Source organism: Dipodomys ordii, unplaced genomic scaffold, assembly GCF_000151885.1.
Source record: "Dipodomys ordii isolate 6190 unplaced genomic scaffold, Dord_2.0 Scaffold95, whole genome shotgun sequence".
In the NCBI taxonomy this organism is placed as follows: domain Eukaryota; kingdom Metazoa; phylum Chordata; class Mammalia; order Rodentia; family Heteromyidae; genus Dipodomys; species Dipodomys ordii.
In genome coordinates this window covers 3,347,096-3,361,652 of record NW_012267311.1, presented here as the reverse complement: position 1 = coordinate 3,361,652, position 14,557 = coordinate 3,347,096, and the positions used below count along the sequence as shown (strand labels likewise).

The following is a 14,557-nucleotide window of genomic DNA, read 5'->3' as shown; positions in this document are numbered from 1 at the left end:
ATTTTGGGTGGTACCCAAGTTTGAATTCATGGCCTCAACTATCTCTGAAGAACTATCTCTGAAGAAGTCAGCTTTCCCTTACTGTAACTAATCCTCACCAGCTCTGAGACTGCCGGGGAAGCCCTCCTCAGATTACTTGCAAAGGAGGCCACACGTGCAAGGAAGGTCTGCACCTAGGGTGGAAGTTTCCAGGGTCAGGCTGGAGCTATGGAGAGGGTATGCTGTGGTCCAGAAAGGAAATGCTTCTGCTCCAGACAAAATGACTCTCCAAGGAAAAAGGGGGAGTTTGGGGCCCTCCAGATCCCCTGAAACCAAAGCTGGAACACCCTGGGCCTGGCTCCATCTCAAAAGCCAGCTGAGGACTAGCCTTGATCTAGAAAGGGGGATGGAGCTGGGATGTGCCCCAAGGGGGATCAGACTCTCTAAGGAAGAGATCTGCTGCTGGCTGAGAGTATTATCTATTTTGCCCAGAACACAAAGCACTTAAAATAGGCAATGTGACCCTCACTTTAGCTCCTTTTGTTTATCAAGAAAATCTGAGAATCTGATCTAAGCTGCCCCCTGCAATGTCAAAGACACTCTACTGCTAGATGCTCCAGTAGGCCAGAGGTGATCATGATTCTGTTCTGTCCTTGATGCTGGTCAAAACCAACAGAGGAGGAGCAGGTAGACAGCCAAGGAAATGGGTAAATGAGTGAAGGCTCAATATAGGGACTCAGATGCCATCTTTATTGTACTAGGAGTCAAAATTGGGCACAGCCCATACAACTGTTTTTACTAGGCACCAGGGCCTGGACCCTTGAGGGACAGCAGTGATGACCTAATTTCTCTAGAGAAACACTTAGCACCCACTTCTCCCTACATGCATGCTTATGTGTGTCAATGACCAATGGAGCCAGGGAAGGAAGGTTGGAGGGTATAAGCTGGTTTAATAACTCTCATTGGAGAATATTTGACCCATTCATGGAACCACTGGGACTAGAAGCTAGAATTACCCTAATTTCATAAATGGGGAAACAGGCCTAGAGGAAAGTAATGGTGTGCTCAGCTACATGACACATATCACGTAGTATTTGCCATGACCCATATCCTTTTTCATAGCTGAAATTATCCTGCTTAAGAAATCTGGACTTTAGCTGGAGGTGGACAAAGGAGAAGGAGGCCAGATCTAATGGGGTGGTGGTTAGTGGCCAAGCCAAGCCAATCCCTCCAGGTTCTAGATAGAATGTAAAAGGGACAGGGAGGGCAGTCAAGCAAGATTAAAGGGAGTAACTGTGCAGAATAAAGCAGGGATAGCCAGGCACTGGTGGCTCCTGCTTATAATCCTAGATACTCAGGAGGCTGAGATCTGATGATCCAGACTGGGCAAGAAAGGCTATGAGACTAATCTTCAATTAACTACCAGAAAATCAGAAGTAGAGCTGTGGCTCCAAGTGGTAGAGCACTAACCTTGAGCAAAAGAGCTCAGGGACAGGACCCAGGCGCTGGGTGCAAGCCCCACAACCAACCAATAAAAAAAAAAAAAAAGGAATAAAGCAGGGATTTCAGGAGAGAGGGACACAGGGCCACCAGTCATACAAACTCCCGGGCCATACCCAAGCTCTACTCTCAACCTCACATTAGTGGTTCTTGGCAGGAAGCTAGTCCCTAATCCTGGCTAGATTACATGTTTCAGGAATTCTAATTCAGGGATTTTCCTGCCAAACCATACTAGGAAAGTATTTAACTGGTATTTCCTCTCAGTTGGACTCTTTTTGTGGGGGGAGAGGGTGAGTTTGAACTCAGAGCCTCCCACTTGCTAGGCAGATGCTCTACCACTTGAGCCATTCCACCAACCTTTTGACTATATCTTATACTGTGGACTCCTCATCCCTGACTCTAGTGCCATCTCTCTGAGACCTCACTATTCTATTTTCCAGTGTGACATCATAGCCTAACTGTCCCAACATATCATTATCTTATCTTCTAAAAGCCCTCACTTAAATGATATCATTATACAAACTACTAATGGTCTTCATGTGATATCATCATTCAGTGACATCACTGCCCAATCCTCCAACATCCTTAATATGATATCACCAACCAGGGCACCAGCAGTCTAATGATATCATTGCTTAGCCATCCAACATTCCCAGTACAACATCACCAACCAGTCACCAGAAGTACCAGCAGTGACATGGAACATCCTCACCCAAGCCATCCACCGTGTTTCAGCTCTCAATGTAGAATCCCACCAGACTCAAGGCTTGCAGAGCCTTGGCTCTTGGTCCCTGGGATGCTTAGTTAGAACACCACAAACTTCCTAAGCAATCAAAGAAAAGCTATAGAGTCCAGTAATCACCAGATTATGAGGAACTGGAAGCAGGTCTTTTCTTGGCCTTCCATGAAGAACAGAGGGAACATATCTGGCTTGCTCGTTTTTTTTGGTAAAAGAGCAGCCTTCATTTTACCCTGTTGCCCAGTAGATAACAGCTGTAGATCATGGAGGCCCACTCTAGAACATTCTGGCTGTCAGGAGAACCCTCGGCTTCTATTCAGGACTCAAGAGAGAGTGAAGCAAGTAGAGGGCATGTTGGGGCATGGGGCTAAATCCAGGTCAGTGATCAGTAAGAGGTAGATGCCAAACTGCAAAGACAAGGATCCCATGCCAGCCAGTAGGTCCTCTTGTACAGTGGCATCCTAAACGAGGCCAGCCCTGGACTGGCTCCAAGGCAGCAGCTGCTTGATGACTCCCTTATTTAGTCATACAAGAGGTACTTGGAGGCAATGTTCGGTAGGCAGAATAATGTCCTCCCCCCCAAATGTCCACATCCTAATCCCCAGTCCTATAAATATGTCACTTCGCACGGCAAAAGAGACTTTGCAGATGTGATTAAGTTGAAGATCTTGAGACGGGGAGATTATCCTGGATTATCTGGGTGGATTTAATGTAATCACAAGGGTTCTTATAAGGGAACGAGGGAGGCAGAGGAGTCAGAGGATGAGATGTGACGACAAAAGCAGATGTCAGAATGATGCCATTGCTGGCTGGAAGAGGGCCACTAGCCGTGGAATGCAGGCAGTCTCGAGAAGCTGGGGGGAAAAAAGGAAACAGGTGCTCCCTGCAGACTCCAGACCTGATTTTAGCTCTGTGAAGCCCACTTTGAACTTCTTACCCCCAGAACTGTAAGATAAGAATTTCATTGTTTAAGCCATTATGTTGTGGTCATTTGGTCCGAGCAGAAACAAGAAGGAGGCAACAATGCTTGATAAGAATTGTACTCATTATCTTGCCCATGTAATTGTAACCCCTCTGTACGGTATTTTCACAATAAAAAACAAAACAACAACAACAGCAACAACAAAGAAATGAATATTAGAGGCGTTCAGGAAAGGCTGACCCAAACTCTAGTTTCAGAAGTCAGAGATGGCAGCTTTTGGGGGGATAATTCAGAAGCCATTCTAGAAATCAGGGGGATGAATGTAACAATATTCAACATTTCTGATGATAATAATGAATGCTCCCTGTTTCCCATACCCTAGCCTGCCACTTTGGACTCCAAGAACAGAGATACCCTCTGTGTAGGGATTTTCACAGTCTCCAGAGGCAAAGGACAGAGCCCAAGGCTGGTCATGAAAAGGGTCATGAGTCACTAGAGGGTTCCAAACCTCAAACATGGCCCAGAGGCTCTGCAGCCAAGCCGGGCTCGGGCTCCCAGGCTTTTCCAGGCCCTCTTGTTGGATTAGAAGTCTTATTTAAGCAGTATAGAAAGCACGAACAAGGCCTCGCAGACAAAATACATCAAGGGGACATTTAATTTGATTTAGGGAAAAATGAGGCAAACATTTGGGAACCTAAATAACTAGCCAGTAATTAAACTAACAACGGGAATGTCCTTGCACTACAACCCAGCAAGCACCGTGGCCTTTATGGACTGTATTTACAAAGAGACCTGACAACATAATTAGTCCTGTAAATTTTACGCAGCCTGCAGCCGAGGAGTGATGGATTTTGTGTGTGGAGGATGAGCAGGGAGAAATGAGGTGGATGAATTTCCATTTTCAGTAAATGAAATTAACACTGCTTAATTAGTGAAGCTGACAAATAAATGATCAGGAAAGATTTAAATCCCTATGAGTGCATCTCTGGCCCGGGCAAGCTCCTATGGTGAGACAGAACAGATTTAGTGCTGGGGGTTAGGGTCTGCATGGATTCCTTTTGAGCGTGTGGCCCCTAGAGAGGGGCTAGACTGAGGCACAACTGGCTCTTCCTGTTCTTCCCATATTTGACCTGCTGACAAGTTCTTGTCCCATCTCTTGTATGACAACCTCAGGAACTCACAGAGTTTCTATGATGTGTTCCACCATGCCTGCCTGGCAGACCATGGAGAATACCCATTTCTCTGCTATGAACTGGCTAATGAGCTGGAAAGGACTCCTTTGGTGTAGTAGGCTGAGATAACTGCATCCCAGCCATCTCTTTTTGGACTCGTTGCCTTTTGTCTTCCAACATTCCTCTACCTGCTTTTACCTGCTTATAGCCTCTTTCTCCATAAGGAGCCTGGCCCTAGGGAACATCACTGTCCCTGCGTGTGTGTGTGTGTGTGTGTGTGTGTGTGTGTGTGTGTGTGTGTGTGTGTTAGTCCTAAGGCTTGAACTCCGGGCCTGGGTGCTGTCCCTGAACTTCTTTTGCTCAAGGTAACAGTCTACCACTTGAGCCACAGCTCCACTTCTAGCTTTTGGGTGGTTAATTGGAGATAGGAATCTCATGGACTTTCCTGCCTGTGGTTGGCTTAGAACTTCAATCCTCAGACCTCAGCCTCCAGAGCAGCTAGGATTACAGACACAAGCCACTGATGCCCAGCTCTATCTCTGCCTTTAACTAGTCTAACGTACTGGTAACCAGCCACTCTAGAAGGGAGGCAGGTGTGGATGCTTCTGTGATGCTGTAGGAAGTTAGCTGGACTCCCTTTTCTCTACCTGCTTGGTCCTGACCTGACTCCAGGCAACCTTTCCCACCCCATGATGGGATCTAGGCCTGGTCTTCCCTACAGTACATGCCTAATCCCATTATCAAAGTTTTATGTAGCTGGGTCACAGAATAAACATCTGGGAATTCCAGGCAAAAGGAGGTTTATGAGGTCTAGACTGAGCTTACAAGGGTCAAACCCAGCAATAAACCCAGTGTTTGTCTACACAAGGCAAAATCTTTTTTATGGGAGATTGATATTTGTGAGCTTCCAAAGACTGATAGAAGCTGGTGAGCTCAGCTACTCCGTACAGTGACCCCATCTGGCAACTAGGGTGCCCTCTGCCTGCCTCCGCTGTGCACTGTTTCTTCCATGAAGACACCCAGGAGTGTGGGCCTCCCAGGAGTGACTTCAGGAATAGATTCAGGAGCCTTTCAGAGCCTTTCTAAGCCCACACTGGCTGTTCAGGCCTTTGCTGGTGGTACTAAAAGATGCACGACTCTGTAATAGATGAAAGCTGCCATCAAGCTCATCTGAAAGCTGGCCAGCAACTCCTGAGCTACTGCCAACCACTGCAAATATCACAGCCACTGACACTGAATCCTACCACCTAAGAGAGATTCCTCAGCTTCCCTATTCTGCTGCAGTCTCCCAAAGGTGCTTCAGGAAAGCCAGGGGGAAGAACAACAGACAGATCAACAATGACCCACTTTCATGAATAAGTGGTTCTTATGGCTGGCAGGACACGTTAACTTCTTTTCTCTGTGTGCCTCACAGTGGCATTGGGATGGAGGCCTGGCAGTTTGTCAGCTCTATGTGTCACCCATGAGGAGACTAAGTCTCAGGAGTACATTCCTGAGAACCAGTTCTCCAGGGGAAAGTCCATAGCTGCCTGTGGGGACCACTCAGGTACACGCTGCCGCTAAAAAGACCAAGGGAGGGCAGAGACCTTTCCTGGGTCAGTACCTAAGCAAAGGAGGCCACTAGGTCTGTCAGCTTGAGGTCATGTATTTGTGGGAGGTGAGTTACCCTTCTCTATAGTTCCTGACCAAGTTTGTTTTCCATGGATAGCTTCCCATGACCCCAACCAGCTGACACTACTTCTAAACATGGGTGGAGGTTGAGGAGGCTAGAACTAACATTTTCTCCTCCCATCTTCTGGGGAACACTCACCCCCTCCTCACCCCCAACCCCACACACCTCAGTCTTGGGCAGACAGCCTGGGCCTGGAGCATTCTCACAGGGGGCTCCACACCCACTCCTGGGAGGGCCCGCCCAAGCCCCAGGCCCTGTTCCAGGCCCAGTAGCTGCAGCAGAGGGGGAGGAATGTTCTAGTTCCTTGCCAGAGGGGGAGGGCGCTTCCCATTTGGCAGCAGCCCACCCTCAGGAGTAGGGACACAAAGCAGGCATTTAGGGCATCCTCAAAGGCAGCCCAGACCACAAGACTGGGAGCAGCTCCAAGGTTCTCCTCCCTGAGAGGAATGACAAACACCAACTCCTCCCTTCAACCCCTGCAAACACCTCCTCCCCCTATCCTGGTCAAAAAATGGGCGGACAGACGATCTAAGGGGCAGCGACCAGGAGCTTGTATGCCTGCCAGCCAGCAGCAGCTTGGAGAATGGAGAGGTTTTTCTGTTTGCAGAAGCTGATCCTCCTAGCCAGAGAACAAGTTGTTAGCATTAGAGAAGTACGCCTGAACGTGGGGAGCCTGAACGCAGGGCCCTCTCCCGTTAGGAAGAGGGAATGTCCAGGCCCGTACAGCAGTAGGGGCTTTTACTTGAGCCAAGTAACATTTTGAAAAGCAAATAGTCCAGTCACAGTTACCACCATGGGCTACCTCCCTATCTTGTCTGGATTCTTGATAGGGAGTCTTCAGAGCTTCAAAAACTCTCCCCAACTCACCCTCACCTCCATTCTGCTCCAGGGCCTGGTGAGGAGGAAGTAGAGGAGGAGGAGAGGGCCTCGATCTAATTCTCCTGTGTCCTACCTCTCTCTCACGTCTCCCAGCCTCCAATCTGAAGCCTACAATTCCTCCTTACATAGGCCTCCTTGTCCTTCTGGAGTTTCTTCAATGGTTTTCCTTGAAGAGTTTTGTTGGAATGGCTTAACAAGTCTTTTAAGGGCTGACTCAAGCCCCCTGAACAGCTTTATTTCTTGCCATCCCGCATGCTTCTAGACTTAGCCCACATTGGCTTCTCTGCTAGGATGATCTCCCTCTCTTTCTCTGAGACCCAGAGGACATATTCAGCTTGATGAATTCTTAAACCCAGCACTAAATGCCCATATAATTGTAGATCTTCACTATCAGATTGTGATTGTGTTCTGTTTCTCACACATGGGAAGGAACTCTGAACAGAGTAGGAACCTAGTGTTTTTTTTTTACATGAACAAATGAATGAATATCTAGATCACTTACAGGAGCCGTGTCCCACTGCAAACAGATCATTGTACTTTGGATTCCTGCAAAAGAAATGTGAATCTATTGGCACACAAAGTAGACCTTGTAGCTCTTACATAGTTAATGATCTTTCCCAGGGCCACTGATGCCTAAATACACTGCGGACATCTACTTTCCAGCCTTGACCCTTACCACCTGGGAAACCCTGAGTGATCCTGCAGTCTAATAAGAATCCCCATTCTGGACTTCCATAGTACCACATTTCACAATCAATGTGGTTAAGTGCAATAAAAAGGGTAGCTCAGGGCTTGGCACCAGGTACATGCCACAGATACCCAGGGATGGCTCTAGGATTGCCGCAATGCCTGTACTCACCAGCAGAGGGCGGTAACAGCCAGGCGCTTGGCTTTGTCATTTTGGAACTTCCAGAGTGGCAGTAGCGTACCCTCCTGGTCTCGGTATTCGTCAGCAGCATCCTCATAGTACTTAAAATCTTAAACATGAATAAGCAGAATCAGATCTCAGACTGCCATTTTGCAGCAAACCAAGGTCGAACGCTTGTCTCTTCTTGGACAATACAACAAACCTTTCTGTATTTGGGAGTGGGAAAAAGAGCACCTATCTCAAAAGACTTGTGAAAATATATTTTCAGTTAACACATGCAAAGTGCTTAGAAAAATGCTTGGTACACAGTGAGTTCCCTCAGTCTGTTACCAACTGTTACCATCATTGTTACTGGGCAAATTACAATAAAGCAGCTTTGTGTGCATGTATAGAATCCCAGGTTGGTTTCAGTACTTATCCTCATGAATTTCTTTCTGCCCTTCAGAAGGTTCAGATTGGAGTGACCAGATTTCAAGGGCTCAGCTGCCAGAGACTGATTAATACTTCTTTTAATTCTGCTTCCCAAATCCCTAAAAGGCAGCCCCACTTCATAGTCATTGCCAACCCTCACTATAATAAAGCTACCTGGATCCCCATGGATCTCCCAGAATCTTCATCTGTCCTCAAAACTGTCTCTTCCCATTTTCTCCAAGCAAGGAAGAAGCTCCATCTTTCCACCTGTCTAACCAGCAACCTGGGTAAGCTTTGACTGATTTTTTTCTAGTATGTCTCATATTTTCCTCCTATCTTTTTAATCCATTCATTTCTGTCCAAACCCACAGCCACTACCTATGTTCAGGTTTCAATGATCTATCACTTGGTTAGTACACACATCCTCTAACTGGTCTCCCTCACTCTGTGAGCCAACCTGCAGATCATGTTTCAAATCAACCAGATGAGTGAGAGCAAACAACCTCTTCACTACATCACCCTCTCACCACAGTGAGACCTCTCAATGGCTCTCCTTGCACAGGGACTCCTTAGTCACTAGGTCTACATCATTTTGAGCCATCTGTTCACATGTGATCTGTACCAAGTAGTCTGTATTCATGAATCAAATTGTGTCAGGTATCAGTGTGTTTCTACATGACTTTCCATGACTAAAATGTCATGTTCATGACAGACTCTTAATCTACTTCTACCCAGATTAAGCTCTTCCTCCTCTGTAACATCTTCCTTGTCTTTTTTCTTCTTTTGTGTGCATGCACGTGTGCGTGCATGTGTGTGCGCATGCACATGCCCTTGTAACAGAACTTTAACACAAAACAGGGGCACTGTCCCTTAGCTTTTTTGCTCAAGGCTGGCAGTCTACCACTTGAGTCACAGTTCCACTTATGGCTTTTTGGTGGTTAATTGGAGATAAATGTCTCACAAACTGTCCTGTCTGGGCAGGCTTCAAGCCATAATAATCAGATCTCAGCCTCTTGAGTAGCTAGGATTGCAGGTGTAAGGCACTAGCTCTTGTTCGTTTGTCCTTTTTTTTTTTTTTGAAATGAGCTCTCTTTTTTGGCCAGTCCTGGGGCTTGAACTCAGGGCCTAGGCACTGTCCATGAGCTTCTTTTGCTCGAGGCTTGAGCCACGGTATTACTGCTGCCTTTTTCTGTTTATGTGGTACTGAAGAATTGAACCTAGGGCTTCATGTATGCTAAACAAGCACTCTGCTACTAAGCTACATTCCCAGCATGGTCTTGAACGCTTGGGTTTAAAGCTTCCTCCTACCTCAGCCTCCCAAGTAGCTGGGACTATACTCATGTACCACCTCACCTACTTGTTTTGAGTACAGTTAATTTCTCTTCTCTGTTCCAACCTTGCCTCTCCTCTCCATTACACTGGCCTTAGGCCTGTCTTTCCCATTTCACAGCAGGAATCATGTTATATTCGTCTCAGGGTCACATAGCACAGGGATAGCCACACAACAAATATAAGAAATAAAGTAACAATGGGACCAATTAGAGAATGAACTCTCTCATCCAGCAGGGCCAAGGACATGCTCAGGCTTGCTCCAGCCATTCTCACAATACACCTCTCCCCTGCCCCCCCCCCCACACTGTGGTACTACATTCACAATGGAAAAAAAAAAATTAGAGTGGCCAGAAAGGTGTCAGCCTTGATCAGATCAGAGAGTCCTGAGCTTGGGTATCTTTAAAAAATACTTCATTTCAAAGAGGAGATTAATTGGTAACACTTCTCTATTCTATTTTCACTTCTTCATGATTACACTTTCCCAAAGGGAAAATACTATACAATTCAAAGAAATCAAAGTTCAATGCATTTTTATGTGACTGTGGTCTTATAAATGAAAGTGGTTCACAAGGCCAATTTCTCCATGGATATTAATCAGGTTTGCAGCTCTTTGGTGGGCCACTTGTACAGACTGGGTTTCAGGAAGCCAAGCTGTGTGAGTGACAAATTCATTCACAGCTGCTCTGTACTTTGACAGCTTTGAAAAGCACTCAAGGTCGTTTTCCAGCCTGAATGATAACTAGGGGGCTTGTTTAGGCTGCTGGTCTTGGCAGCCTTAGTTTCTATGTCCCCTGGGTGAGCAATGAGCATCAAGTCACCAAGACGAGCCCTAGGCTGTCAGCAAAGGAGACCAGCCAGAAGCAAGGAGTTGCCAACTCTGGGGAGGCAGCTGCTCCAAATAAATGCACAACCTCTCAAGGAAATACAAGCCACTTGGGAATGTGCTGTTCATGCCATGGGAAGGATTCCATTTCCCTGGCACTGTCAAAGACACCAGAATTTCCCAGGCTCCCAGGATTTAAGTGTTTCTGAATCAATCCCTTTCTTTGCTTCATCACTAATTAATCACCAGGATAGATCTATTGAATGTGTGTATTTGAAATGTCTCCTCCCTGTTCAGTGGTTCTGTAGCCTAATGGTAAAGTTTTTAGGCAATGGATCCAAGGGGCCTGTGCTCAAGTTCTGGTTTTTACCACTCACATCCCCCACTAGCTATAATTCTGAACAAATGGCAACATCCCAGCCTGAGTTTTTCATCTATAAAATTAGATAATGGGTTGAGGAGATAGCTCGGTGGTAAAGTGCTTGACTAAGTGAGGTTCAATCTCCAGCATAAAAAAGAGGAAAAAACCCACAACATAAACAACACATAACAAACAGCTGAATATGTCAGACTATTTTTGCCCAGCATAATAGTAGTTGAGTGTACTAGGAGGCTAAACAGGAGAATCAAGAGTTTAAGGCCAGCCTAGGACTACAAAGTGAGACCTTGTCTCAAAAATAAAAAAGAGATAATAATGGTAGCTGTCAGCCAAAAAAAATGTGTAAAATGAACCACACAATGCCCAACATATAGGCCATTCCCAGTGAACACTTGCTCTCCTTTTTCTCTACCCCTTACAATGAAAGCTGGTCTGATATGGTAGGGCCCATTCCATACCATTCCTTCACCTCTGTCCCTGTATTCTCCACAATCACATCTTCCTCCTGGTCCGCTCTCACTGGGCTGTGTCCTTGTGGTATTCAAGACGCTTAATAAACTGGCTCCAACTGCCCCTTAACTTTCAGCTTTCCAACAGCTCCTGTTAGGGTCAATTAGCCTGCTGTCCTTTGTCCCCAGGGTCTATTCATACTCATTCTCACTGCCAAGTCCCTGCTTGTGCCATCTTCTGTCCAGAACATTCTCCCTTCTGCTATCCTCCCACTCAGATGCTGCTTATCCCATAGCATCTAGCTCAACCTTCCTGAAGCCTTCCTTGTCAGCCTCTACTCATCCCTTATTTGCCCTCTTCTTTTCTTGGGAGATCCCCAGAGCAGTTTCTATCCTTACATTTTAGCATCATAGTAACCCTAAGAAATCTGGGTGGTGAAGACAACACAGAATGAGGAAGCTGAAGATCTAGGTTCAAGTCCTCTTTGCCACTAACTAGCCAGGTGGCCTTGGCCTTCATTGTCTTGAAAGCAAAGTCAGTAATCATCTTCACTCTACCTGCTTCCCAGAGCCATTGGGAAGATGATATTAGATCATTATGGGAAGGTGTTTCTGTGCTACACCACGGTAAGATCACATCACTATACATATTGCCCCTTATGGCATTGTTCATGGTTACCTTGCATCAATCTCGTCTCTTCACTGACATCCAGAAGAGGAAGGGATTCTTTTTCCTACTTTATATATATTTTTTGCATCTGTGGGGTCATTGATCTTACCTTGAGCAACATCATCATATGTATTCTGGTTGACCATGCGCTCCACAATTTTAGCAGCTTGGGACACTTTTGTGATATCATCACTCTGTGGGGTGACAGAAGCCACATATTCTCTTAAGCCAGGACAGATGCCCCAAGACAGAACCCAGACTCATAACTGATTTAGCTATGCCTTCCTGCTGTCTGCCATCATGCCTCCATGCCATAGTACCCACCCAGATAGTGCTATCATTACTATTATTATTATGTTATTGTTGTTGTTGTTGCCAGTCCTGGGCCTTGAACTCAGGGCCTGGGTTCTGTCCCTGAGCCTCTCTGTGCTCAAGGTTAGCACTCTACCACTTTAGTCACAGCGCCACTTCCAGCTTTTTCTGCTTATGTGGTACTAAGGAATTGAACCCAGAGCTTTGTGCATGCTAGGCAAGCACTCTACCACTAAGCTACATTCCCAGCCCCCAGATAGCTCTATAATGGTATCTCTGCATGGCTCTAGTTCACTCTACTGCTGTATTTAGGAGCCCTTCCATCACAGGTGGAAAAAGGGGTCTAAATCTGTGATTTCAAGCACGTGCATAGAGCTGGCTTCATGTTCCTTTATTCAGTACTTATTTTGGAAAATGCCTTTTCCATCTCTGAGTGTAAGGCAAAACATCTAAGTTATAAGTTAGTCCTTTGCTCTTGAGAGAGCAGATAAGAATCAGTTCAGGGCTTTTCTAGCAGGATACAGAGAGATTTCATCAGCTCAGAAAGTGACAGATTCCCCTTAAAGGTCTCAGAGATCTTCTGGTCCAATCCTTCCTTTAGTCACAGACTGAGGAAGTCACAGAGGCCCAAAGATGGGGAGAGATATGCTTGTAATCCAACAGACCTGCCCACTGCCAGAGGAAGCAGAACGTTTGGCATCAAGGAAAATAACTCATTCTGAACTAAAAACAAGAGTATCAGTGTGTGAAATTCCACAAGGTAAACCACTTGGGAGCCTAATAAAGGAGCCAAGAGTTTAGGGGAGGCTAAGTGGGATCTAGTCATCCAGAGAGCCAGTGGCTCCTGAGGATCAATCAGCTGTCCTGGGAGTGGTGACACCAGTAGTTAAGAAAGTGGATTCTAAGCCAGGCACTGGTGGCTCACGCCTGTAATCCTAACTACTCAGGAGGCTGAGATCTGAGGATCACAGTTCAAAGCCAACCCAGGCAGAAAGTCCGTGAGACTCTTATCTCCATTTAGCCACCAGAAAACCAGAAGTGAGGCTGTGGCTTAAAGTGGTAGAGCACTTGAGCAAAAAGAGCTAAGGAACAGCGTCCAGGCCCTTAGCTGAAGCTCTGCAACAAAATAAGTGTATTCTAGAACCTCACAGATCTATCTGTCTGTCTGTCTGTCTGTCTGTCTGTCTATCTATCTATCTATCTATCTATCTATCTATCTATCTATCTATCTATCTATTCTTTTATTCATTCATCCAGAATTTTGTTATGTTATGCAGCCCAGACTGATCTCAAACATAAAATCCTCTCCCCAAACACTAGGATTTCAAGTAGGCATCACCAAGAGTGGCTTAAAAACCTGCATTCCTATTCTATCCCCCTGTTTGGAAGCCAGGCAGTAACCTTGAGCAACTTCTCTAAGTTGCAGAGTCCTTTTGACAAAGGGGGATGAATGGCAGCATCTGCCATTTTGTCAGATCATTGAGAAGATTGGACATAATATTACATGTGTTGGGATTTAACACAGTTCCTGGTAGTAATGGTTGAAGGAGTGTCAGGGCGAAAGGCAGCATCATGAGGTGAAGGCTTAGAAAGTTGCATGTCGGGAAATGGTCCTGTGAGGGCATTTTGCCACACCTCAAACTGGCTCCAAATGGACCAAGAAGTGTGGCAGTACATACAGTCAGAACAAAGTTAATGAGACCTTAACTCAGAAATAAAATATGAGGTTTGTATGCCTGACTCAAGTAGTAGAGTGTTTGCCTAGCATGGGTGAGATTCTAAGTTCAATTTTCAGCACCATAAAAAGGAAACAAAAAGGAAGGCATTGGGTATTTGTAATAATAGTCCTCAGAATTTATCTGGGTCCTAGCTGCTACACCTACTCCTTAACCCAAAGCACCATCCTCTCCCCCTTGGCAGTTTCCCAGCCTGCTTAACTCTTCCTATGTAAGGTAGAAGTCTCTCTGATCATATGGCCAAATTAGCTGAAGTTTGCTTTCCTGCGTCTTCTACGAATGGTCCTGACTCTATGTGATAATCATGAAGTGTTGTGTGCCCAATGACAGCACTTCTGCTGTAATCGGACAATGCCTCATTCCCTCCAGTGAACACTCCCCAAGTATCCTCTACCAAGCTCCATCAGCCATAGAATGGCATATTAATAACAGGCAAGTACTCAGTTAGAAGTCGTACATACATTATCATGGGTTCTCCCAACCATTTTGTAAAGCAGGTATCATCTGAAGGGCTTAGTGAGTGGGGAAAAGGAAATTTCAGAAGACCCCAGTTAATGCCCTGGTACCAGTGACCTACAACTAGCTACTCAGGAGGCTGAGATCTGAGGATTGCAGTTCAAAGGCAGCCAGGGAAGAAAAGTCCCGTGAGACTCTTATATCCAATTAACCATTCAAAATCCATAAGTGGAGCTTGAGCAAAAGAGCTCCGGGATA

At 45.9% G+C, this 14,557-nt stretch overlaps 1 protein-coding gene across 1 annotated transcript in view; it reads right to left on the bottom strand.

The window, feature by feature from the left end:
- Positions 1-14,557, bottom strand: part of Dnai1 (dynein, axonemal, intermediate chain 1) — a 41,613-nt gene that overhangs the window by 15,471 nt on the left and 11,585 nt on the right. The window contains exons 10-12 of the mRNA XM_013026567.1: positions 11,905-11,989; positions 7,723-7,840; positions 7,366-7,409 (exon numbers count right to left, since the gene is read on the bottom strand). Of these exons, the coding sequence (XP_012882021.1) occupies positions 7,366-7,409; positions 7,723-7,840; positions 11,905-11,989 (247 nt within the window). The remainder of the gene's footprint in view (positions 1-7,365; positions 7,410-7,722; positions 7,841-11,904; positions 11,990-14,557) is intronic.